Genomic DNA, 27290 nt, shown 5'->3' on the forward strand with positions numbered 1-27290 from the left:
TCAGGGCACCTGGATATCAAAAGGTCCCAGGTATGCAGAGCAAAACATTTTTTGTATCCTTATTATTTTTCATTATTGGGCCTTTGTGTCTGCTATTTCGAAATATTTTATTGGTATCTAGAAATTTGTTATATTAGTTTTTAATTATTGGATATTCCATTCATCAGCGGATTTGAAATAATCTGTTCTTTTTGTTAGTATAGTTTTGCTGCTATTGATTTTATATTTCTTGATTTGTTTTATAAGGACTGGTGATGTTTCTTTTTCCTTTGTTACACTGCATACAGAGACCCTAGCTTGTTGCAGTTTCCAATTCAGTTTTGTCTGCATTCTTCTAGTTATGCATTTAGGTCTCTTTATTCTTTGTTAGGTGAGGGTCAGCACATGTGATTCAGGTGAGGTTTTATGCTGGTGTGTAGTTTCTGTGTAGGGCTCTATAGTAGCCTGGCTTGTTCCGTTTTCCTAATAGGAGGTGTATTGATGTCTTAAGGCCTGGTGTAATATTTTCAGTGTTGCTTTTTCTTAAGTAAGGTATTTACTGTTTAAACACTGGAAATTGGTGCTGTTTTGGTGTGGGATGTTTACTATTTATGCAATTTCTGTTCAGACAGTATATTATCTTTCCCTTGTGTCATTCTTAACAATACTGGGCCTTTATTTTTTATTTCTGCTGTGAATTGTAATGAGCAGTGTGTCACACTTGCGAGCGTGGTCTGTCAGGTGTGTCATGATGGGAAAAAGGTTGAGAACCACTGTTCTAGGGTATGGTATAATATTTGATTGCTGCCATATCATAGATAAGGCTGCTGCTGTTTGAGTCCTGAGATAGTGCTGGTGTGGTATGGTATGATATGGTATGGCAGGGTTCTAGTTGTCTTTTTTTGTTTGTTTGTTTTGGAAGGGCTTGTGTTCTCAAACTGTTTGGCAGTAAAGAGTTTGCAGTTACATTAAGCCCCGTGACGATGTTGTGTCAGTGTGTACAGTGTGTCACGCATGGGAGATGTATCCCCAGGTGTATCCCAACAGAAGAAAGGTTGAGAACCACTGCTTTAAGCTGCAAGCATACACAACTTTTTTCGTTGCCGCACACAACTTTTACTCCCCCACCCCTGGGCAGGGACTGGATCAGGCAAGGATAAGCCATCACACCGCCCTACACCCCATCATGAGCAGCAGGAGTTGCATTTATCCAAACATCATCTCCTGCTGCCGTGGGGCCAGTCTCACAGCTCTTCCTGTTAGATCAGCCCCACGGCAGCAGGAGATCGCTCTTGGTGCCACCCACCCCACAACTCGGCAGGCTGCAGAAAAATGGAAGCGGAGGCCACCAGTGAGACCCCATCCCACTGGTAGCTGAAGAGAGGAAGAGGATGACATGGCCTCCAGCGGATCCCATCTCGCTGCTGGCTGAAGACAAGACCCAGGCCCTGTGTGTGAATGAGTACCTGGGTGTGGGGGTGAGAGCCAGGCTGTGTGCATGGGTGTGTGAGAGAGATCCTGTATGATGTGTTGTGTGTGTCTTCAAGAGAGAGAGGGAGCCTGTGTGAGGGGGATGTATGTGTGCAAGAGAGAGGGGGAGCCTATGGGGTAGATTTTCAAAGGGGCATGCGCGTAAGATACGCATGTACCCCCCGAAAACCTACCCCAAACTCCCCCTGAGTGCGCCGAGCCTAAGTCCCGGGGCTTGCAAAAAGGGGCAGTCGGGGGCGTGGCCAGGGGGCACAGTTAGGGATCGGGTGTGTGGCCAAGTGCCCCGACACAGCGGCCTGTGTCGGGGCCTGCCGCGCCGGCGCGCGTAAGTTACTACTGCCCAGAGGCAGTAGTAACTTCTCCGATAAAGGTAGGGGGGGGGTCTAGATAGGGCCGGGGGGGTGGGTTAGGTAAGGGAAGAGAAGGGAAAGTGCGGGGGGGGGGGGGGGGTAAAAAGAAAGTTCCCTCCGAGGCCGCTTTGATTTCGGAGCGGCCTCGGAGGGAACAGGCAGCGCGCGCAGGGCTCGGCGCGCAAGTTGCACAAATGTGCACCCCCTTGCACGCGCCGACCCCGGATTTTATAAGATACGCACAGCTGCGCGCATATCTTATAAAATCCAGCGTACTTTTGTTCGCACCTGGTGCGCGAACAAAAGTATGCACGCGCGTATGTTTTTAAAATCTACCTCTGCGTGAGGAAGAGGGGAACCAGAGATCACTGGGGGGGGTAGGATGGAGGCGTGAACCTTAGGGGGAGGGATGTCAAAGGAAGTATTCCTCCAGGTGCCAAATACTTCAGGTACACCACTGGATTCAAGTATAGAAAAAGACAGATTCAGTGCAGGGAGAAGGAGAGCATCAGCCCAAACCAACACAAGACTCCTTGATTTGTTCTAACTAGTATCTACAGCAGAACTCTGCAGTACCTTTGAAGCACTTGTTGGGCCACTGTTGCTGCCTGGCCTGCTTCTCCTATTCTGCCTCTCTTTTGATTATACAGGGATGTTTGTCTCCCCCCCCCACCCCCGAAAAAGCATTTAAAAATAAAAATAACAATGTTCTCTGGATGCCATGGAATCTTGGAGCCTTGCTGCTGCCTGTTCCTACTCCTCCTATCCTGCTTTTCTTCTGGTTCAACACCTTGCTGTGTTGTAGGGACTCTCTTGCTGCCCATTCTGCTTCTTCTGTCCTACCTCTTTCTTGGTTCAACATCTTGCTGTGTTGATACTACCCCTCTTGCTGTCTCAGTCTGCATTCTGTGCCTTGGGATAATGATGCCACTCTTCTTGCTGTCTTACTCCTCAATTGGTGTCTGGGGGTGTTGATGCCTTTTTTTCTTGATGCTTTACCCCCTCACTGTGCTTGCTGCCATACCCATTGCTCTCTGCCTTGGGGATTTATGCCACTCTTTTTGTGGCCTGAACACTTTCTTTATGCCTTTGGGGTGTTCATGCCCTGTTTGTCCTTCTTTACCCATCTTTTGGTGCATTGGGGTGTTCATTTACCACTTGTTCCCCTTTTTTGGTTCCTTGACGTTCTCATGCCACTATTGTAAGTGCTTTCAGAAACCTCTTTCCATACCTTGGTGTACATATGCTGCTTTTGCCACTTTTTGGTTCTTTGAGGATTTCATGTCACTGTTGTTGGTTCCCTTTGTCTCTCTTTTAGTGCATTGAACCTTCATGCCGCTATTTGTGAAACTTTGTCTCTTCTTTATGTTATGAGGTGCTCTTTGGCCTTCTTTTGTTGCATTGGGGTATTCATGACATTGTTGGTGCTGCTTTGCTCCCTCATGGTGTCTTGAGTTCATGATTGCGTTGGCGTTTAGTTGATTAATTTAATAGTTCACTTTTCTCTTAAGTCATTAACAGGGTCATTCATTAAAACGCGATAACGCCCTAACACACGTGATAACTACCGCATCGTGATATTAAGATTTAAATTAGAGAAAGGGGAAGGGTTAGGGTGGGGTTTGGATGGGGTTAATAAAATGTTGAAACTGGTACTGCTGTGGGCGATAATGTTTTATACATTATTGCTGGCAGTAGCACCGGAAATAACAACACCTTTTGCTGTGGTGCTATGGGGGCAATAGTGGGCAGCGCGGCTACAATCGCAGTGGGCAAAAAAATACCACCATGATGCGGCCGTCTGCTTAGTATCACCCTGCCCCTTTTTTTCACAACTCATCATTCCGCTTTGCGGTGTTCATGTCACTGTTTCCACTGCTTTATAATTCTCTGTGCCTTGGGGTATTCATGCCATAGTTTGCAATTCTTTCCCTCTCTCATGGGGTCTTGTACTGTTTATGCCACTGTTGGTATCACTTTTATACACTCTTCGTGTTTTAGAATGCTGTTCCTTCTACTGATGCTAGCCTGGAAGATTCATTAAACTTGGATAGAAAACTCCAATATTACAGTCCAAAATAGGATGTGTTGCTTTCCCCATTGATTTTAACAGAAACAAATGAAACAACATAATGAATGAACTTGGGAACTGAAACAAATAAAACATATCAAACAAACTGAAATAATGAACTGGACCAAAATTTTTTCTCATGCACACTCCTAGCAAGCACTGCCGTGGTAAAATGAATACGAACGAGCACAGCAGTAGCAAATAGTCTATTGTCTAGTATAACATCTGTTGAAATGTTTCCTGCATGAATTATGCAGTCAAGTAGATCTTCCTGGTTTTCAAAAGAAATAAATTAAACTGCTGCTTGTTCAGCTATAATGAAACACCTTCCTTTGTGTTTGAAATATATAAGCAAGGTCTCCAGCATCTGTTTCACAGCTGTATAGTAGATTGGGAATGCCTGGTATATATATGGATGGCTGTTAAATATCTAAATGAAAGACTTGTCCAATATTTGTGCACAACTGTAATGCCCAAAAGTAGCATTTAAACCTGGGTGACACTAAAATAACTTTAAGAGAAAATGACTTTTTAATTAAAGGTTTTTTTTCTCTAAATCTTGATTTTTACAAGTCAGGAGATTTCCTTTCCTCCTTCAATGCTTCTCTCTGTACCTGTTAGGGATATTTGCTCTTAAAGCAACTTCTTTATTGGCCCAACTCGGCAGTATGATATCTGGGAGAAAGACTTGAAATGATGAGAAAAGTATTAACATTATAATTTTATACCATGAAGTTCAGATTTGTGACAGCTGAACAACTTGAGTCCTAGTATATTTTTTTAACAATGAAGAAAGGGTGTTGTAAAAAATACCCAGTAGGTAGAATAAAAGATTATCTCTGCGGGACTCTTGAATGATGCGTAAAAGTTTTCTAGCATCATCCCACCTACCACAGACTTTCATGGCTTACAATTTGAAATGTAGGGTCAGTTGATTATTTGAGAAGATTAACAACCAGGATATTTGTAATACCTCTTTTATTGTTTCTAAATCCTTCCTCATAATGCAACTAAATGTCTTGTTACTTCAAATGTATTCTCTAGGTCCAAGTACAGCAAATCATTGTATCTGTTATTTCTAATATTACTGTACATGTTTATAAAATTAATATGTGGTGTTAAGGTATTTTTTTCTTTTCCTTTCCCAGGTGAATATTCTGCATAATTCTAATTTCGTGGAACATGTAAACCATATGGCTGTTCAGCCACAAATTCTGCATTCTGTCCATGAACCAGTTTCTGGAGTCTCAGGTTAGGATATTAATAATTTTTATAGGATGAGCATAAAGTGCAGAATATATTTTATACTGTTTAACAATTTACCATAGTAGAATGGGTCTTCTGTCAATACACATAATAATGCAAACATCAAGTGATAACATGCTGTGAAAACAGAAGGATATTTTGAAATATCGAGGTCCTTATTCAATAACCATTTAGATGGATAACATAATAGTTATCCATCTAAATGGCTTACCTGGTTAAATTCTAGCTGGCTAATAAGTTAGATGGGTAGAATTTAGCTGAATAAGTTAGGGGCTGTCCAGGGGCGTAACTGTGTGTAGTTGAATTAGCCAGTTAAGGGGGTTATTTACTAAAGCTTTATCGCATGCATTAGGGCCTTATCGCACGCGATAAGGCCATATCACATGCAAAAAGGGCCTTTTTGCATGCGATATAATGCAAATTAGGGGGAAGAGAGGAGTCGGGGCAGGGAGGGGAGGAGTTGGGGCAGGGGGAGAGAGGCCACGATAATGAGAGGCCTCTCATTATCGCTGCCGGCGATAATGAGAGGAACATTATCGCCGGCAGTAGCGCGGCAAATAACTACACCTTTAATGGTGTCGCTATTTGCTGCGAAAGGCTGCAGCCGGCCCCACCACTTAGGGCAGGATTCATCATTCCACGAGGAATGATGAATCCTGCCCTAAGTTAGCTAGCTAACTCCAATATTCTGAGTTAGTCTGGTCAAATCAAAGAGTTGTCCTAAAGGTCGCCAGCTATAATTAGTTAGCTAGCTTCCTATATTCAATAGTTTGGCTGTAACTGTTGAATATGCCTTCCAAAGTTAGCCGATAAGTTTATCTGACTAAGGGCCTCATTTTCCAATATCGCATTGGTAACGCATTATGGGGCGTTTCCCATGCAAATGAGGCTTTTTTCGTGCAGCGGGGAAACTTCGCGTGCCGTGATGTTTTTGCGGTGCACGATAAAACAACCAAAGAATCATTGCACTGCATGAACAGTCTGTTTCATTGTGGTTCATGACAGCCTGCAGGCTTAGAGAGAGAGAGAGAGAGAGTGAGAGAAAGAGAAAGACTTGCTATAATGTCTGCTCCCTAGACAGGTATTTGTATCCCTATGAGAGGCCCACCTAGTAAATCGAGGTGGGGATTAGGTATGCGTGTAGGGGGTTGGGGGCCGCTTTCACATTCAACATGAGACGTACGAACAGAACAGTGGTCTCTTGTGAAGATTTGATGGCCTTCGGAGTAAGGAAACTCACTCCAAGATGAGATTTGGGCAATGTTCTCTCCACCTAGCTTGTTGTTGCCCAGGTAGAGTGTCTCTCTCTCTCTCTCATACTGAAACAGGCTGTCATGAACCACAATAAACCTTTACCGGCCTCTAGCACACAACGTACCGCAAATGAAAGGGTTGTAGCTATTGGCTGCGTTAGGAGCCACGCTAACACTGCGACTGTTTCGCCGCACACAATAACACTTTACATATGCTCCGCCCCCTGAATACGCAAATCGCGTTAACGGCTGTTAGCGCGATTTGCGGTAACTCCTTGGAAAATGACCCCCTAACTTTGCTATCCGGACTATGTTGAATAGAGACCTCATTCCAAATGGACATGTTGCTGTTATTAAATATTTGTTAAAAACATAGAGGTTCATATTCAAAAGACATTGAGATGGATAACCTAATAGTCATCCATCTAAATGGTTTACCCGGTTATATTCAGCCCTTATCCAGCTAAATTCTAGTTACCTGGCTACAATACAGCTGGAAAAAAATGGCGTTTTGTGGGCATTCCTGGGAGGGGCTGAGATATCTGGCTAACCTAGCTGAATATCGGATACATCCAACTATGTTAGCTGAATAACTTTAGACCTGCTTCAGAGCAATCTCCTCCCCACACACACACACATAATATATTACAAAGGGCCCTGTCAAGCCGTTCTTCTTTCACTCCTAAAAAATGTTTACACTTCCTGCGCAGCCTCTTGATCCCCTCCTCTTACAGCTACAGACCACGCTGCAAGCACAAGCTTAACGCAAGCTAACGCTTCCAGGACTGCCTGTCTTAGAGCAGCGCTGGAGGTGCCGGGAACGGGATAGAGGGTCCCTTGTTCCTGGCAAACAAAAAGAAGGCACTGGGGAGGGGATGGGGAGGGTCAGGAAAAGGGGGGTTATCTGTGGCCGTTTCTCTTGTTAGCAGGAGGGGGGCTGGCTGTTCATAAAAATAAACAAAATTAAAAAATGGTATAGGGAGCCTCTGCTACCAAAAACATTTTTTGGGGATGAAAAGAGAACAGCCTGACTGGACCTTCAGGAGATATTGTTGGGGGGAGATGGGAAGAGAATGCCTTGGAGACCCCCTAGATTTGAAAGGATTTTCATTTTTCATTGTTGTGGCAGTGCTGCTTAGCGGGGTATCTTTTCAAGATATCCTATTAAGTAGCAAGTTATCCGGCCACACATGACCACAGCCATATTCAGATGTAGCTGTTTATGTTTTCAAGTTATCTGACTACATGTAGCTGGAAAACTTTAAGTAAGTATATTCAGCTGGAGAGGCTATTCCCACAGATATAGCCACTTAGAAAATTGTGTGATTGATATGCACACAAAATTTTGTGCATTTTGCCATTCTTTTACATGCATAGGGAGAGGCATTTCAGAGAGTGGAATCTGAGCATAGTTGGGACCTACATACATATTATTTTATTTAAGAAAGTATGTGCTTAAATTCTGTTGTCAAAAACTTCATGCACTAACTAGCAGGTATAATTGCATAAGTACAGTTTTGCTGGGAGAATTTTCAAATCAGACTTATCCAAGTAAGTCCTCTGTAAAAATTGATTTGACTTAGGTGCATATTTGTCAGCTTACTTATGTGCAGTGTTGCAAAATTACCCCCATACTAGTTAATCAAACACTGATTAACTATTTATCTGAGGGCATATTTTAAACCACAAACTTTGTACTCTGTGGTTTTGTCTGTCAGATGAATGGCACATATAGTACATGCAGTATTATCCCACTGAAGTTACACAGTGATTGGTTATATCACTATCTTAGAATTAATTTAACATTCACTCATGATGTAAATGCTTTATTTGAAGTTACAATATACCTAGGGTAAATTTTGAGGCACAACACCAAGGACTAAGGCCTAGATTCATCATTTTGCTATAATTTTTGCATGAATAGCACCTGCGATTAAAAAAAAAAAGGGGGGGCATGGGTAGGGTTATTTTTGAGTTCCCACAAAGAGAGAGATTCTTTATAAGGCTCTCATATAAGTCAACTATTTATACCACTGTAGGAGGGTCAACTAGAAACTCGAGGTGAAGTTTTGGTGATGGTCTAAGATTTTGGGGCCAGTTTTCCATTCACAGCGAGACTTACGAACAACACAGTTCACATCAGTGAACATTTGATGTGATTTGGAATGAGGAAAGTTACACAAAGATGAGACTTCTACAATGTACTCTAACCCTAACTTTATGAACTCTCTACCTAGGTGCTATCAAATCCCGTTTCGGGCATAACGCCAAGAAAAATGGTGTCGTTATTTCCAACATTAAAACATGCGATGACGCAACATTCAAGGGTAAATTTTAAAAGGTGTGTGCGCGTGTCCAAGTGCACACACTTCCCGGCGCGCACACAAGGATGCCTAATTTTATAACATACGCGCCAGACTTTATAATCTGCGCATGCATGTGTGGGTGGTGTGCACAGGGGGGCCTAATTTTAGAAAAGTACGTGACGGACAATATTGGTCCTCTACCTATACTCTCTCACTGTTCCCCTCTCCTTCCACCCCCTAAACCCATTCTCTTACCTTTTTTGTTGCTTACTGCTCCATTGGAGCAGAAACAACTTGAGCGTGCTGGCCAGTGGCAAATGGCCACTGTACCAGGCAGCCTCCATCCCCACCGCTCCCTACCCCCCAGACCGCTCCCCCTGCCCTCTGGACCGCCCCTTTCTCTGGGCCCTGCACTTTGGCGCGTAACAGGGGTTACCCAAATGGCCGGGTCCCTTTGAAAATGCGCACAGCACACGCAAAGCCTGGCCACTCGTGTAACCCCCATTTTTTACACGTCCAGCATTTTTTAAATCTACCCATAAATGTACCTCATTTTCATAAACTCCTCCCAAACTCATCCCTTTTGAATAATTTTTAAAATTTGCATACACTTCTTATGATGTGATAAATAATTAATACATTGTGGCGTTATCGCAGGTGTTAGTGCTGTAATGCCCGCGATAACACGCATTTTGTTGAATGACCCTGTAAGTGACTCAAGCATTTAAGAAATAAAGAGTTCTTGTTGCCATATTGGTTCTGTAGGAAACGAGTTATTGTAGGTAGTTGCCAACTTGCTCCAGATTTTCAGGACAGTTCGATCTAGTCCTGGTGGCCCTTCATTCTGGAGATGCTGTCTTTTAAAGGGAATGAGCAGCCCTGTATTGCACCAGCTCTGAGAGTTAAATCCTTGGGGGTCTAGTGAGACTCTCCCCCACCTGCACCATCAATAAAAAATCAACAGTTATGATGCTGGCCCCAGTCCCACCACCTCACCCCCCTCCTGGAGCCCCTCTTTTCCCCCTGGGTCCTATCTCCCCTCATTTTGATTTTCTCTCCAAATCTTACTGTAAATCCCTGGTGGTCCAGCAGGACCATTAGGCAGGCTAGGTGATCATCTAGGGCACTGGAGGTGGGCAAGGCACTGTAGTGCAACGTGAAGATGGCAGTTTTTAAATTGAAAAAGGTTGGAGAGCGGTGTGGAGAAGTTTGCGTATCTGAAGGGAGGTCGGTAGGTAGGCTGTCTGCAATAAGAGTGAGAGGGATGCAGTGATACCATCACTGCCTTGGGCATTTGGACACCCTTCCATCAGCCCTAGGTCCAGCGGTGACTCGATTGCCCCCTGAAACATAAGCTGGCCTCAGGTTCAAAGAAGAACCACAAACTGCTGACACTCTTGTCTGACCAGAAGCCAATCGCTGATTATGTGAATGGTGGGAGGAGTTACTGCTACAGATGGCTAGAGCCCAACCAGCGTATGGTTGGAGGAAGTCTATGACAGACTGTGAGAAAAAGCTAGGCCTGAGTGCTGTTAGGCTGCTGACACTTTGAGGGGCATGCGGGGGGAGGGGGCTGTGGAGGGAAGGACTAGAATGAAAGAGATGAAAGCCTAGAGAAGGGGACTGCATGACAGAAAGCAATGGGACAATGGTAGAGAGGGAGGGGGACCAAGGAACAATGGTGGGAAGAAGGAGGATAGAGGGCAATGTGGTGAAAGGCAATGAGAGAGTGAGAGGAATCAGGATATAATGGTGAAGAGTGCTGCTCCACCTTCTTTTTCTACCACTTGCCACCAGCACTTTCAGGCATATCTTGGAGAGTATTGTTGGTCTACTGTTTTATATCTGTGGTATTTTGTGAGGTACGACATTAAATGCAAATAACTTCAACTGCCTGAAAACGGTAATAGTAGAACTAAAGAATATGTCTTGGAGTGCATCTTTACTATTATAAAATATGGTGTAAATTTTCAAACCTACACGCGGGCATACATGTGCGCGCGCTACCCAGTGCGCACACATCTACGCCCGATTTTATAACATGCGCAGGCGCACACATGTTATAAAATCGAGGCTGAGGGGGGGCGCTGTTCGCCGCGATTGGAGAAGGCTGCTCGTGCCTGAGGCTCTGCCTTGCCCGGCCACAATAATTTAATTTTCCCCCGAAATAACTATTGAACCCGGCAAATCGTAGCGGAGCCCAATCCTACCACTGTGTGGATCAAAATCACCCACAACAGAAGTCGGACCGCTGCGAATGGACACCAAAGGGCGACAGAGAAGATCTAGGCTGCTCGTTTGCCGACCGCCATCTTGAGAAGCACGAGCTCAGCGGGAGGCAGCCTGTCCAGGAGAAAAGCAGAGCGAATAAAAGCAAAAATAAATAACAACAGCACTGAAGACTGCTTAAAATAAAAATCAATTCCGGGGTGGCACTATTCGCTGTTCAAGGAGATGGCTGTTCGAGCCGGAGGCTCCTCACCAACAATAAACGGCGCATTCCACTCCATCCGAAAAGAAATTTAAATCTGGCGATTCACTACAGGAGGCAGACTGAGTACGCGGTGCGGAGCACAATCACCCACAACAGAGGTTAGCCCACGACATTGCTGCAAAACAGGGAAGTTTTCAGTCTTAAGCTCTCCCACCTGCCATCTTGTCGTGCATAAGGTAGCTGAATCCCCGATATGGGCCAACAGTGGCGGATTGTATGAATGATTGCATGAAGGGGCGAACTCTGCAGAATAAATAAGTGAACAGACATAGCACCTCTCAAAGGACAAAACAAAAACACACTCAATCCCCTATTATTGCTGCATCGAACACTGTGGGGTGATCAGGCGGTCTGGTGCCGGGGCTTCCCTTCCCTTCCCCTCCCCCTGCTCCGTGATGGACCCAATCGCCGCTGGAGCAGTGAGATCAGAGATCAAAGCAGACTTCCTATTCCAAATTGACTTTGTAGGTTTACCTTCCCAGGCAGCGCTATCTTGGTGACGGGATCGGGAGGGGACGAAGAGGGCGAGCTGGATCTCAGTTGAGACAGGGAAAAGACACCAACTGCCTGCTCTACAGTCCACCATTTTACAGCGCGTGAAAATAAAAGGAAAAATACTGTAAGTGAGCTGGCGTGGGGAACTACCGGGGCAATCGTATGCACACCACAATCGCTGTAAAGGGACCCCTCGAATAAAAGACTGTGCCAGAATTCTCTAAGGGGGCAGCGAGTTCGGAGGAGGACAAGGGGAGCGTAACGGCTACTGGGTGCTGCAGCCATGGGAACAAACGGAGGGAGAGAGTGAGCCCCAGTAGCTAGAAAATTTTGACTGTATCTATTTAGTGGCAGTCATCTTTACAGGGCACAAGTGGACGTCTTAGTTATACCTCAGTCACTGACACACCTTACTAAAGCTTGGCTGTGTGGGGCAGAAGACCTAGCATCAAGGAATACCTACGTACCAACAACAAGGAATTTCTAAAACTAACTGAGGAAGTGTATGACGGAGTGGAGCAGACAAAAAGCCTGATCTGTGAGCCCCGAACGACTATGAACTTTTAAATGCAGTCCAGAAGGGGGGGGGGGGTGCTGGTGGACACCTTTGTGAGATGATAGCTTGAATACCGGATTATGTTTCTCCCCTCCCCTAGTCCCTCCCCTGCCTTCGTTGGATCCATTGAACTTTCTTCACTGAGTTTTTTGGGTTTTTTTCATTAAACCTATCTTAAGATAAACCTTCTTTAAGACACAACGCAAACCTACCAACTCTTATTTGTGAAAGTTTCAAGCACCCTGGGTCAGGATGGCTGCACGCAGAAAAGCGGAAGATTTAAAGCAATTTGCTTTTAGCAAATTAGCGGAAGAAAATGTGACCGAGGCAATGATAACACCGAATACAGCCCAGGGTCTAAGGAATGCTGGAGAAGACACAGTTGATGTGAGAATAGAGGACTCGGAGATTGCCCCAGGAGACACAGTTCCAGATTTCCCCACGTGGGATGAAATGCGTGGATGGTTTATTGAACTTTGGTCGGATATGCGGAACCACAAAGCAGAAATATTAGCATGCATTGAAAATATGAAAGAAGATATTGCCTCCTTGGGTTCCCATGTGGGTGAATTGGATGGGAGAGCAGCTGGACAAAGTGTTCAGATGGAGGCTTTATCATCCCAAACAAAACAGTTCACGACAGAGCTAGAAGCCCTGGGGGACAAAGTAGAAGATCTTGAAAACCGGTCCCGCAGGTCCAACATATGCATCAGGGGAGTTCCTGAGGAGGAGCAATGTGCGGATAGCATGCAGACGGCGATGTCCATTTGCCAAGATCTCTGGACCTGTTTCGGGATTCCCTTGGAGGAGCATGATCGTGCCTTCCAGGTGGATTTGGAAAGGGCACATTGGGCACTAGGGCCCAAATGCAACAACCAGCTCCGGGACATCATTATTAAATTTCTTCACTTTAAACAAAAAGAAGAGATTGTCAAGCTGGCTCGGGCTCATCCCCAATGGAAATGGCGTAACCATTAGGGATGTGAATCGTGTCCTCGATCGTCTTAACGATCGATTTCGGCTGGGAGGGGGAGGGAATCGTATTGTTGCCGTTTGGGGGGGTAAAATATCGTGAAAAATCGTTAAAAAATCGAAAAATCGAAAAAATCGAAAAAACCGGCACATTAAAACCCCCTAAAACCCACCCCCAACCCTTTAAATTAAATCCCCCACCCCCAAATAACTTAAACAACCTGCGGGTCCAGCGGCGGTCCGGAACGGCAGCGGTCCGGAACGGGCTCCTGCTCCTGCATCTTGTCGTCTTCGGCCGGCGCCATTTTCCAAAATGGCGCCGAAAAATGGCGGCGGCCATAGACGAAAAAGATTGGACGGCAGGAGGTCCTTCCGGACCCCCGCTGGACTTTTGGCAAGTCTCGTGGGGGTCAGGAGGCCCCTCACAAGCTGGCCAAAAGTTCCTGGAGGTCCAGCGGGGGTCAGGGAGCGATTTCCCGCCGCGAATCGTTTCCGTACGGAAAATGGCGCCGGCAGGAGATCGACTGCAGGAGGTCGTTCAGCGAGGCGCCGGAACCCTCGCTGAACGACCTCCTGCAGTCGATCTCCTGCCGGCGCCATTTTCCGTACGGAAAATGGCGCCGGCCATACGCGTATGGCCGGCGCCATTTTCCGTACGAAAACGATTCGCGGCGGGAAATCGCTCCCTGACCCCCGCTGGACCTCCAGGAACTTTTGGCCAGCTTGTGGGGGGCCTCCTGACCCCCACGAGACTTGCCAAAAGTCCAGCGGGGGTCCGGAAGGACCTCCTGCCGTCCAATCTTTTTCGTCTATGGCCGCCGCCATTTTTCGGCGCCATTTTGGAAAATGGCGCCGGCCGAAGACGACAAGATGCAGGAGCAGGAGCCCGTTCCGGACCGCTGCCGTTCCGGACCGCCGCTGGACCCGCAGGTTATTTAAGTTATTTGGGGGGGGGTTCGGGAGGGTGGGGGATTTAATTTAAAGGGTTCGGGGGTGGGTTTTAGGGGGTTTTAGTGTGCCGGCTCACGATTCTAACGATTTATAACGATAAATCGTTAGAATCTGTATTGTATTGTGTTCCATAACGGTTTAAGACGATATTAAAATTATCGGACGATAATTTTAATCGTCCTAAAACGATTCACATCCCTAGTAACCATGACATCATCATCAACAACAACTTGGCACCTTCTACGCTGCAAAAGAGGTTTCTGCTGCGTGAGGCGATCGCTGTATTATGTCGCGCAGAGATTCGCTACAGATGGGCTCTTCCATTTGCTCTGATTTTTCAACATCAGGGTATCTCCTACAAGTTTAAAACACTAGCGGAGGCTGCCGAATGCTTCATCCAAGCGGGCCTCAGCTTTGACTTCACCCCAGCTCCCAGGCCCGTGTCACATGTAGCTTCGGATGAGGACCTACAATGGAGGCGACAGGGGCCAGGTCATGGACGGCTTCGCAGACAATCAGCTGGCTTCGGGAACCTTATCACCGATAAGGGTTGATGGTGCAAGATTTCTCTTTTTGATTCTCTACAGGGCAAAAGAAACTGTGCTGGGCATAAAGGAGTTTACTTCCCATTTAGAACTCACAGTTTTCTTTGTCACATGTTGTTTCACTGTTGATGGTTACAATCAGTTTGAAAGTATTATTGGTAGGCACGTTACATACTTCAAAAGTGTTGTGCTATCAGAGCACATGGGTCCAGCAGGTGGGGGGGGAGAGGGGATAGAGGTCAGGAAGGCAGTGGCAACCATCAGGTGCCCCACAAGGGGTGGATTCGCAGAAGATGGTGAGCGAATCCTTCTTGGTTAAGGTGACGGAGGCAGTGGAGCCAGACTGTCCAACTAACTTTTTTAACTTAGGTAGATCCAGAATGTCCCCTTTTCAAATAATTGGGGCGATGACACACTCTCACTCTCACATATGTACCCAAGGTCCATATGGATATTTGAAGGAAAATCTCCATAAACTTAAAGCGATGTTTCCTTTACTAATTAATAATGGTTAAGATAATCTCTCTCAATGTTAAGGGCCTAAACACTCATAGTGTTCAAGTTTCAAGTTTCATTTGTAGTTCATCAATAAAGGTTAAAAGTACAATGAGAAAGCTAATCTCATATCCTAATCTGATATAATGAGAAATGGACATGACTCATTACACTCACCAATTAATATAATTTACAAACTATGTTACCGATCCTTAATGGCACCTGTTTAACTTAAAATACCATAGCATAATTTTCATGTGCCTTAATGTAAACCGTTGTGACGGTATCCACTGAACGAAGGTATAGAAAAGTGTTAAAATAAATAAAATAAATAAATAGAAAGCAATTCCGTCTCCGAAAAGAGTTGCTACATCAAAAAGGAGATATTGCATTCATTCAGGAAACCCATTTGAAGCGCAAACACGAGCATTTATTACAGTACAGAGAATTCCCATATGTATTCTTAGCTGCCAGAGGATCAGAATTTAAATATTCAGGAACAGGGATTTTGATATCAAAGCATTTGGTATTTGAGTCACTTTCCTACGCTGCTGATCCGAATGGGAGGTACCTTATCTTAAACATCCAGATTGGCACGAAGAAATTTATATTAGTGACGGTTTACGCCCCTAATAGAGACCCAGGGCCCTTCTGGAAGGAATTACATGGGGCCTTGGCATTACATGCGGATGGGCCAATCATATTAGGAGGGGACCATAATGTTACGTTTCGGCCGGACATAGATATGTCTAAACCACACTCTCAGCTTTCTGGGCCTGGCAGGAAATCAGTGCGAAACCTCATGTCCGATTGGAATATGGTTGATATATGGAGAAGCTGATGCCCCAAGTCTAAATCATACACTTTTTTCTCTGCATCTCATGACAGCTATTCACGCATAGATTATTTTTTGGTTGATAAATTATTGGGAAACCAGGTTAGGGGGGTGGACATAGACATTATTACTTGGTCTGATCATGCGCCCATTATACTTGAGGTTGATCTTGATGACCGGGACGAGGGCAGTCGGTTTTGGAAGTTGAATGAATCCCTACTACAAGACGCAGCTTTTGTACAGATGCTGAGTGCCCAGTTGCAGGACTACTTCCGTCTGCATTCAAGGGGGGAGGTATCCCCTAGCAGCCTTTGGGAGTGTTCCAAGGCGGTGGCAAGGGGGATTCTAATCTCTCAGGCAACTGCATGTAAACGCCAGGAACAGGGGGCTCGTATAGCTTTAATGGGCAAATTTTCAGCCTTATCGCAGGCACATATGAGAACCCAATCTAAGCACTGCTACCAGAAGTTACTTGTCCTCAAAGATGAATTAGTGCAACTTGATAATAAACGTATACTTTACACTTTGGACTCTCTAAAGCAGAAATACTATGAAGGTGGGAATAAGGCAGGTCATCTTTTATCATGTCAACTTCGGGTACGGACCTCCCAAAATAACATTTTAAAAATTAAAAACGCATCGGGGGAGATTCTCACCGTCTCGGTGGGAATCCGCAGTACTTTTTCGGAGTTTTTTCAGAATCTGTACAGGTCTGAGGGATCCATCCAACAAACCAACATAAATGCATATTTGCAAGACCCCGGCTGAATGACCTCCTGCAGTCGATCTCCTGCCGGCGCCATTTTCCGTACTGAAAACGATTTGCGGCAGGAGATCGCTCCCGGACCCCCGCTGGACCCCCAGGGACTTTTGGCCAGCTTGGGGGGGCCTCCTGACCCCCACAAGACTTGCCAAAAGTCCAGCGGGGGTCCGGAACGACCTCCTGCAGTCGAATCGTGTTGGTCTATGGCCGCCGCCATTTTGCACCGCCATTTTGCAAAATGGCGGCGCAGAATGGCGCCGGCTGAAGACAACACGATTCAATTGCAGGAGGTCTTCTTTCATTAAATCTTGGAAACCATTTATGGAATATATTTCTCAAATGTAACCTGATATTGTGTTAAGAGATCAACTGCTATTTGGGGTAGGTAATGATTCACAGCAATGTGGGTGAGAGTGTGTCCTTTTACCTTGTATTCCAATGTGTTTTCAAAGTGACATGTTTCTTCTATATACATCAAGTATTGGGTATGTGAGCATTATGGTATGAAAGTGAGAAATCACTACCTAACCTTAATGCTTCTGGATTCTGTAGCAGATGGACTACAGCTCCACTACACGGGCGAGGGTAGGGGAGGGAGGGAGGGGATTTGGGGATGTATTATGTATTCTGTATTCATATTGCTATTGTAATAGCACTGTTATACTAAATGTTCAATAAAATCATTAATTTAATTTTAAAAAAAAATCGGGGCTCTGCGCTCGCAAGGGGGTGCACACTAGTGCATCTTGTGCGTGCTGATGCCCGCGGCCTTCCCCCATTCCCTTTCCCCTATTCTAACCTTCCCACCCCTTCCCCTAACCTTTCTCCCTCCTAGCCCTACTCTAAACCCCCCCCCCCCCCCCCCGACCTCTGTCTTACCTTTTGTGCCTCCCGGCAGCCTGCCAGAGACCTCTGGCCCCGCTCCCGGACCGCCCCTTTTGTAAAACCTCGGGACTTAGACGCGTCCCGGGGCTTTACGCGCATTGCCGGGCCTTTATAAAATAGGCCCAGCACGCATAACCCCCCCCCCCCCCACCTACACGTGTAAATCATCTGGATTTACACACCTAGGGCTTTTAAAATCCGGCCCTATAATCTTTATAGTTATAGCATTCTCTTTTGCTATTTTCTGTTTGCACTTCCTTAGACTTTAAAAGCTTGCTGTTTGTTACACAGTGAAACTAACTTTCCTAAAAAGCAAATGATAAAAAAAAATGCCACACAGAGAGACACACTGTCAGGAATGCTGTCAGATCTGAGTAAGATAGCATAGTTTGAACTTTTTACAGGGAAAATGCAATCATAAATGGGAAAATGCAAGGAAAAGGTCATAAATATTCAATGAAATAATTATTGTCTCAAAATTCATATAGAATAGAGAACTAGATGAGGGTAGGAGACACCTAAAGAAAAAATTGAAATAATATGGTAAATAACTGACTTGGAATATTTTTTGAAAGGAAGATGGTGTGGTATGTGTAGACAAAAACAAATGCTAAAACATTGTAAAACTGTAACTGGAGAGGCTAACATTATATTAAATGGTGCATAGTTGAAAATATGAAAGACTGTCCATGTGTACTACATGAATAGTAAGTCTCGAGTAGAAATACTGGCCCATTAAAAAAGGAAGAGGGCAGGAAAAAGTGCTGATGAAAGGAATCTGCTAAATATGTACTTTGCATCAATGTTTATAAAAAAGGAAGCAGTAAATGAAAAAGCAACTAGCTTGATCTATGACTGCTCAAGTAGGAAAGGCGGAGATGGGATGTCTGAGGTATTGATATCCAAAGAAAAGTTAAACAAATATCTTTCTTACACAAATATGATCTATACTTTTAGGACTAGTGGTAAGCAGCCAAAATTATCTTCTTGTTTTGATTTTTTTTTATTTTCCTGCTTTCTTTTTTTATTTTGTTTTATTTTTTAGTGCACACTAATTGAACTAATTTGAAAATAGTGCTCACTAATTCACATTATTGCACACTAACTCATGTTAGTGTGCACAAATTTTTAGTACCTGTTAATTGAAACAAAATGAAAAATGGATGCACATTCCTATTTAAGACTTCATGAATTTTATATTAAAAAATACTCAGGGAGCATGGGTTGCTATTTTTTTCATTTGAGAGGTCATGATTTGGTACTAAATCAATAAATAGTACTATATGATATTTTTTGTGATACAGAAGTCAACAGCTTATTTTTAAAAATGAAAGGTACTTTAGAGACAGAAATTATACCAGTTGACTAATTGGTATTTAATTTAGTACATGAGTTCAAAAAAGGCAAAGGCTTGCTTAGTGGCAGTGCTGCAGCATGCTTTGCAAAGAAATTGGGTTCATTTCCTGAGTCTGCTCCCTGGACTAACAGGTTGTTGTTAGTCCAGGGAGCAGACTCAGGAAATGAACCCAATTTCTTTGCAAAGCATGCTGCAGCACTGCCACTAAGCAAGCCTTTGCCTTTTTTGAACTCATGTACTAAATTAAATACCAATTAGTCAACTGGTATAATTTCTGTCTCTAAAGTACCTTTCATTTTTAAAAATAAGCTGTTGACTTCTGTATCACAAAAAATATCATATAGTACTATTTATTGATTTAGTACCAAATCATGACCTCTCAAATGAAAAAAATAGCAACCCATGCTCCCTGAGTATTTTTTAATATAAAATTCATGAAGTCTTAAATAGGAATGTGCATCCATTTTTCATTTTGTTTCAATTAACAGGTACTAAAAATTTGTGCACACTAACATGAGTTAGTGTGCAATAATGTGAAATCCAACCAGTGTGCAATAATGTGAAATCCAACCAGTGGCTGGATTTAGGGTCCATGACTACAGGGTTGTAGAAGCAGTCTTATATATGTAACATGTTGGTTGTATTTTTGTTTATGTTTTAGGTATACTTTTGGATGTCGCACTGTAATCTGCACAAAACATGTTGCTGGAGGATGCAGAATATAAGCTGTTTTAATATAAATAAGAAGCCCTGGTGCATAGCACCTAGCCAAGGACAGTTGTTGCAATGACTAAGCTAGATGAACTGAGGGAAACCAAATTCTTGAGCAGATGCAAATGAAGGCTAGTGGTACCAGATCCCAGCCCCACCTCTGATTCAGCTAAACACCTAAGGGGCCGATGCAATATAAAGCACGGAAAGTGGGTGCTGAAAAGTCAGCACCCGCTTTCCTAATGTGCGCATGGTGCCCACAAGGGGGGGTGTGTGTGTGTGTGTGTGCCATGCATTACTCAAATTAGGGGGTTCCGCTAGCAAGGAGGCGCTCAGGTAAATTTGGCATCTGTTTTCATAACCGACCGTCTGCCATTAATGAAAACAGATGCCGAGGCTCATTCACATGCATTTGCATGTGATGAGCGCTATTACATTCACTCCACGTCTGACGCGGGTTAAATAAGGGCTAATCCCCCTATTGCATTAGGGGGTGGATTAGCGCCTATGTAACCCGCGTCGGAGTGCGGGTTATACAGTGTGTTCGGCTGAGAGCACTGTATTGCATCGGCCCCTAAAGGAGCAAGGGAATACTGCCAGCTTCCCCCTCCCCTCCCCCACACACCAAAAAGGGCAAGCAACTAGCTTAACAGTGCCATTAGCTTAGAAATAAAGGTTAACAAGTAATAGCAAAAAATATATAAGGTGAAACCTTTTTAGTGGTCTAACAATACTTTTCTTGACTAGCTTTCGAAAGCCATTAGCTAATACTCTCTTCTTCAGGCCAGAATTCAAATGAACAGAAGATGGCATCTCCCAGGAAATATAAAGTAGTGTGGCTGCAATAAGTGAATCATAAAAGGCCTTCCAATGATAGGGTGAAGGGGAAGGGATGAGGGAGGTTTGATGGATGGCAGGCAATATAATGAAAAAGAAAGCTAGTCAAGAAATGTATTAGTCCAATACAAAGGTATCATTTTATATACACATTTTTGCTTTTATTTGTTAACCTTTATTTCTGGGCATTCAAGTGGAGTAACACTTCAGCCAAATTACATTATCCAGCTATTAGCATGTCAGCCCCTTTGTAGGAGGAAAGCTTGGATCCAAGGGGGGTCATTTTCAAAGGAGTTACGCATGTAAATGTGACATACTATTGTAGCAATTTTCAAAAGTTATTTACTCGAGTAAAGTGCACTTACTTGAGTAAATCTTATGGACAATTCAATGGCATATATTGTAGCAATTTTGAAAAGCCCACTTACTTGAGTAAAGTGTATTTACTCGAGCAAAAACCAGTTTTGCTCGAGTAAATGCTTTTTAAAATCTACCCCAGGGTGTGTTCTATTAGACTTGAAACTTTTTGTTTAAAAATAAATTGCAAAGGACACAGAGAGTGGAATTAGATTTGATATCATATTCTTAATGCTATAAATATTTCACACTAAATTTCAGTGTTAGGAACATAAGCGCATGTTAGGTACATTGATTGCAAATAATAGAGTAATATAAACATAAATTAAACTGGACAGATGTAGCGACTGAAATGGAACCCGGTTCAGAGGCCGATATTTAAAAGGTTTTGTCTGGGTAACTGTTGGAGTTATCCAAACACACGAGGTTTTGAAATTCCTCTCTCTCTCACTGGTGAAACATTATCCAGCTAAAATTTGCCTGCATAAATCAAAGCGGGCCAAGGGGCATTCTGGGGGTGTGGCTAAAAGTTGTATGGGTAGTGCTGATAATTAGCACTATACAGATAAACTTAGCTGTGTGGTCAGGGAAAATGCCTTACTAAATGTTAGCTGGCTGATTTTAACCCAATATATTCAGCAGCAGCTCTGCTTGGCTAAACGCCACTGAATATTTAGCTAACTTCAGCAAGCACCTGTCTGCTGAATATGGATTTTTCAGTGTATTTGATCTATATATGTCTAAAATGGCACAAATACATGTTAATTTACTTTATTTTTAGGTAATATAAATGTGGAGGCCAATATTCAAAAGCCATTTAGATGGATAACTCACAAGTTATCTGTCTAACTGGCAAATGTTGCATATTCAGCCACTTATCCAGCTACATTATTGCCAGGGGCATTCTGGGGAGGGGTTGAGTTATTTGGCTAATCTATCTGAATATTGGGATGTTTATCCCACTGAATGTATGGGACAAGTTATCCGGCTAGGTTTAGTGGGGAGGAGATGGGGGAAGGGGGGGGGGGGGGAGGCTGGCAAGCAGACCCATGGCTATTTCATTTTTATAGTGAGTTTGGGGGAGAATCTTAGCCTGGCAGGGCTCATTTTGTTGATAGTGGATAAGAGCCTGGAAATCAGGATGCTAGAGCTGCAATCCCATATATTGTTTTAATATTATTACCACTTATCAGGCTATCTTTAGCTAGATAACTTTAAACTTCACCAGTGATATTAAAAAATAGCTGATGGTGTTAGTTATGCAGTTAAAGATAGCTAGACAAATTTATTTGGACATATTCAGTAGGATGTTTACCCTCGCTGAATATCCAGGATAACTTAACTGGCTTAACTTTAGTTGGCTATGTTAGCCATTTTAGAGTTTTGTTTTTTTAAATACTGGTCTCTTTGTGGCTCGATGTTAAAAAAAAAAAAATATTTTATGTTTTGCAGTGATACAGCACACAAACACTATTTAATTGTATCACTGCCAAAGCAGAACAGAAGGAAAACGCAGTATGAGCTCTCTGTTGTAGGTACAAATCAGTGTAATGAGGCAGAGATTTAAAAATTTCAGAAGTGCACTGCAGTGTATGTGTGTATATATGCTATGTACTGACTAGGAAACAGAGCAATGGAGTCAGGCTTAAAATTTTGCTTCTGTAAGTCTCATCTTGGAGTAATAAAGTGTGTAAAGTCTGTATATGTGCTAGTGTATGATTTTTTCCATATTTTTTATCTATGGAAAATAAAACAGTATCATTACTACCAGGTACAGGCAGTGTGTGTGAGAGTAGTAAATAGAGTAAAACGCATTAGAGATGTGCAAAGGAAAAAATGTAATTTGTTTATTCGTTTCATAGGTCACAATCATTTGTTTGGCTCATTTCAATTGAAAAAAGTTTTCATTTATTTATTTTATTTGTTCCCCATTAAAATCAATAGGGAAAGTAATGTACAAAAGAGACAAGAAAAACCCCAAGGAGGAAATAGAGGGTCAAAGCAGCAGAGAAGGTGGCATGAAGACCTAAAAGCATCATGAGAGGTGCAAAGCAGTCCACCCTGTTGTGTTTGGACTGCCGCTGGTCCATTCTTTGGTCACAGTCACCTCCTGCTGGGAACTGTGGGGCCTTTCCTGTTGCCGCAACAGCCCTTGGAGCAAAGACGTGGCAGGCTACCACCCGGGCCCAGCTGAGCTGCATGAGGGATGGCTCTTTGATGAGGGGCTCTTCCTAAGTACATACATGCCTCAGCAGGATTGAAAGGGCCCACGGCGGGAAATCCACTGCGGCACCTCCTGATTACATCACCTGTGCATCTCCATTTAAGTCAGCCCGGACCATTCACAAATGCTTCAGCAATAGGTTGACTCTCTGAGTAGCTAGTTGCTCCTTGTCCCAGCCTTCTGCTTTGTGGGTCATCCTGATTCCTGTCGCCTCGTTCTTGGTCCTTGTTTCCAGATCTGCAGCCCTCTCCACTGTCTTATCTCCTTGGTTTTGACCCTAGTCTGCTCCTGGACCGTCCCCTGGCTGACTTTAGACCTCTGCTGCCTGCTTCAAACACAGTTTGTCCTCATCTACTCTGCCTGACCTGACCTTGGCCCATGGAGACCACTTTTCTCATCTGCTCCCTTCTCGGACACCATGACATCCAGAGGCCTGTGCCTGTCCAGCTGGCCCCGGCACCCAAGGGCTTAACCTGTGGGAGACATGGGCTTGTATTGGTGAAGCTCCAGTTAGGGCTCTACACCAGCAAGCTCTGCCCACCAACACAACACATCCACAGTGGCAAGAACATCCCAAGGCTTCAAATGAAGGACAAAGGGCACCAACCAAATTGGTACAAAGCCCTAATCAGGAAGAAGCCAGAGGAAATCCTTGGAGGAAACCTTATGTTGTTTCTGTATGGCATCATTAGAGGGAAGAGATGACTGTTCAGGCTTCACAGTCTGGTCAGTATCATCAGTTTCCTTCATCTCCTTACTGGAGAATTAGATGCTACTGACTAAAGGCACCAAATTCTCTTCAGCCTCTAGGTGTTCAATATCCTGCGATTCAGGGAATCTAGTACAAGAGTCTTCTGAATTAGTTTTTGCAAATACTGTATCCATTATTTGAGAAGCATTAATAATGGAGGAGCATGGTCCTAGTTTTGAGTGCTGTACTTCTGCTGCTTCTGACTTTTGCTGTGGTATAATCAGTCAAATCCTAAATACTGGATGAGAACAATAGTTATAAGAACCATTAGGGAAGGGAGATGGAAGAAAAAAAATTCAAAAGGGCCTGAAACCGGTAAAGATAACGGAGTGAAGTCTGCATAAATTTTCATATTGTGAAGGCAAAACTAAAAATTGTCAAGTATCATAAGGGATGGAAAATTGAAAAGAACCTAAAAAATAGCCAGAGTAGAGGTAGAACCACCCAAAGGTACCAAGAGCAACAATAGCAGAAGCATTGACACAAACAGAAGGTGCAGAGCAATTCAGAAAGAAGAGTGGCAGCAAGGCTCCAAAATGTACAACAAAGACAGGAAGAAGAATGGCATAAAAAGCCCAAGGCACCAAGAGAGGCAAAGCGGTAACAGGAGGGGCATGAAAAGTCCAAGGGTCAAAATCACAAATTCACATGTCAAGCAGCACAGAGGCATGAAAATGTCCAAGGAGCAGAGCATGGATGAGGCATCGAAACCTCAAAGCATTAGAATATAGACAGGATATCATAAATAGCACAGAAGTATCAAAACTGGGGCAGGGGGGTGGGGTAATCTGCATGGAGCGGAAGTTACTATCCTTAACAGAAACATGGGGGTAACCTTCATAGAATGGCAGTTACTACCAAAATAAAATTGCTAGGCAGACTAGATGGACAATTCAGACTTTTTTTATGCTGTCATTACTATGTTACTATGTATATTGCTATGAGCATGGGTGGAATATCAGAAACAGTACAGAGGCATCAAAACCCCTAAGACGAAATGAGAGGAGCAAATGGAATCAACAATAGTTGTATGAACAGCCCAGAGCATGGAAGGTACCAAAAGAGCGGCAAAGGCAGCTTCAACAGTGGCATGAATTTTCAAGACACCGCAAAACATAGTAGCATATATTCTCCAAGGCATCATGAGAGGGCCAGGAGTAGGCCAAGTGGTAACAGTGGCAGACAGAAAGGCTTAGAGCCAGGAAAGAGGTGGGGAGGAAAGAGAAGTCCGTTTTTATTTTTAAATTGTTAGCATTAATTCTTTTTGCGGATAAAACATCCCAGTATATACAAGAGAGACGCATGGTTATAGAATAGGACCAGGATCCTAGAGGTTTACAACATAAAATGAAGGCAAAGAACCAGAAAAGAGGTGGGATAGAAGTAAAATATTTACATAATTACTTTTTATACATATATTTACGGGACAAAACATCCCCATATAACCAAAAACGAAATAGGGTAGAAGAACTATGTTGGGATGCTAAAAGCAAATAACGTGGAGGCATCAAAACCCACCAAGGTCCAATATCAGGAACATAGCAGTAAGGAATAGTGGCAGCAAGATCCCCAAGGTGATAAATCAGGGGCATGGCAACAAGGCAGAGTGGCAGCAAGAACCCAAAAGTATAGCATCAGAGGTATCCAAAAAGCACGAAGGAAGGCGATCTATAATAGCTGTCAGGATGAAAGAAAAGAAATAGATGCCTGTAGTCTTAAAACAATCCTTTATTGCAGTGGAGACACAAGGGTAGCCCTTCCTTAGTAACAATATCTAAGGCCGCTTGCTGCGGGATATTAGTGTATAAAGCCTCTATATCAAGTGTCACCAACAATATTTCACCTGTTAATGATGTGAATGTTTCCAAAATATTGATAAAATGTGATGAGTCACGTATATAAGAAGGTGTCTCTGTTACCTTTACTTTAAGAAATTGATCTATGAAGGTGGAGAGGGGTTCTAGTAACGAGCCAATTGCAGAAACTATTGGCCTGCCAGGAGGGTCTGAAAGCGATTTGTGTATTTTGGGTAATACATACAGAGTAGGCATAATAGGGTTATCAACTGTTAGAAATCTTAATTCTTTATTTGTTAAAAAGCCTCTGTCACGTGCCTGGGAAAGTAAGGAGTCAATCTCATTTTTTATGCTAGTGGTAGGATTATTATCTAATTTAAGATAACATGTACTATCTGAAAGTTGCCGTTCAATTTCACCTACATATTTCACTGTATCCATAACCACTATTGCTCCTCCCTTATCTGCAGGTTTGATCACAATTTTATCATCTTTCCTCAATTCTTGTATTGCTTCTCTTTCTTTTTTTGTAATATTATAAAATTTCTTTATTCCACCATCTTCAAGTTTGCCTATCTCTTGTAGAATCAATGTTTCATATGTCTGTATGACCGGATTCACCACACCTGGCGGGATCCATGTACTGGATTTGTGCACGATTGACATATCTGTATTGGAACGTCGTCGATTAGAAAAGAAATCCGCAATTTTTAACTTCCTTATAAATTTGTAAAGTTCTATTCTGGTGCGGAATGAATTATATGAAGGAGTAGGGATAAAAGAGAAACCTTTGTTTAATAATTTAACTTCATCTGTGCTCAGAATTCTTGATGAAAGGTTAACAATCCTGTCTTTACTCAATGTAAAATTATCTGTAGTTGTTTTTCTTATTCCTAATTCCAATCTCTCCGATCTTGTTGTGCTTGGTAATGGTTGTTGTAACTCGGTCTCCTTCCTCTCCCCCTCCCTCTCCCTCTCCATTCTCCTCTTCCCCTGAAAAAAGAAGTTGATGGTTTGGGAATAATTTCTTCTCTATCTGAATCACGTCTCCAGAATTTACCTATCTCATTGAGTCGTGTGTGTGGTCTATCTTTGTCAACAGTTGCAAAAAGCGGAGCGGACGGATCAATATCTGCTTCGTTATTACTGCGTACTCTTTTTGCATTCCTATCTACATTTGGACTGGCTGGTAATCTTTTGACATTCCTATCTTCTCTTACATTAGTTTTTTCTTTTCCATTTCTGGTATTATCATTCCTTTTATATATCGCTTGTTTGGGATGTTGCCACGAATAAACATGGTTATTTCTATAATCAGTTTCGTCTCGCTTAAATTTCTCAAACTTAGTATTTTTAAGATCTTTTGTAAAAACATCAACATTTTTTTTAAAATCCTCGTGGTGTTTTTACAAAAGATTTCTTTTTTCAGGGGAAGAGGAGAATGGAGAGGGAGGGGGAGAGGAAGGAGACCGAATTACAACAACCATTACCAAGCACAACAAGATCGGAGAGATTGGAATTAGGAATAAGAAAAACAACTACAGATAATT

At 43.3% G+C, this 27290-nt stretch overlaps 1 protein-coding gene across 3 annotated transcripts in view; it reads left to right on the forward strand.

Moving 5' to 3' along the window:
- Positions 1-27290, forward strand: part of CLSTN2 (calsyntenin 2) — a 1635505-nt gene that overhangs the window by 1594525 nt on the left and 13690 nt on the right. For all 3 annotated transcript variants that reach the window (XM_029615596.1, XM_029615595.1, XM_029615597.1), the window contains one exon: positions 5040-5142. In XM_029615596.1, the coding sequence (XP_029471456.1) occupies positions 5040-5142 (103 nt within the window). The remainder of the gene's footprint in view (positions 1-5039; positions 5143-27290) is intronic.

This window comes from Rhinatrema bivittatum, chromosome 9 (genome assembly GCF_901001135.1).
Source record: "Rhinatrema bivittatum chromosome 9, aRhiBiv1.1, whole genome shotgun sequence".
NCBI lineage: Eukaryota > Metazoa > Chordata > Amphibia > Gymnophiona > Rhinatrematidae > Rhinatrema > Rhinatrema bivittatum.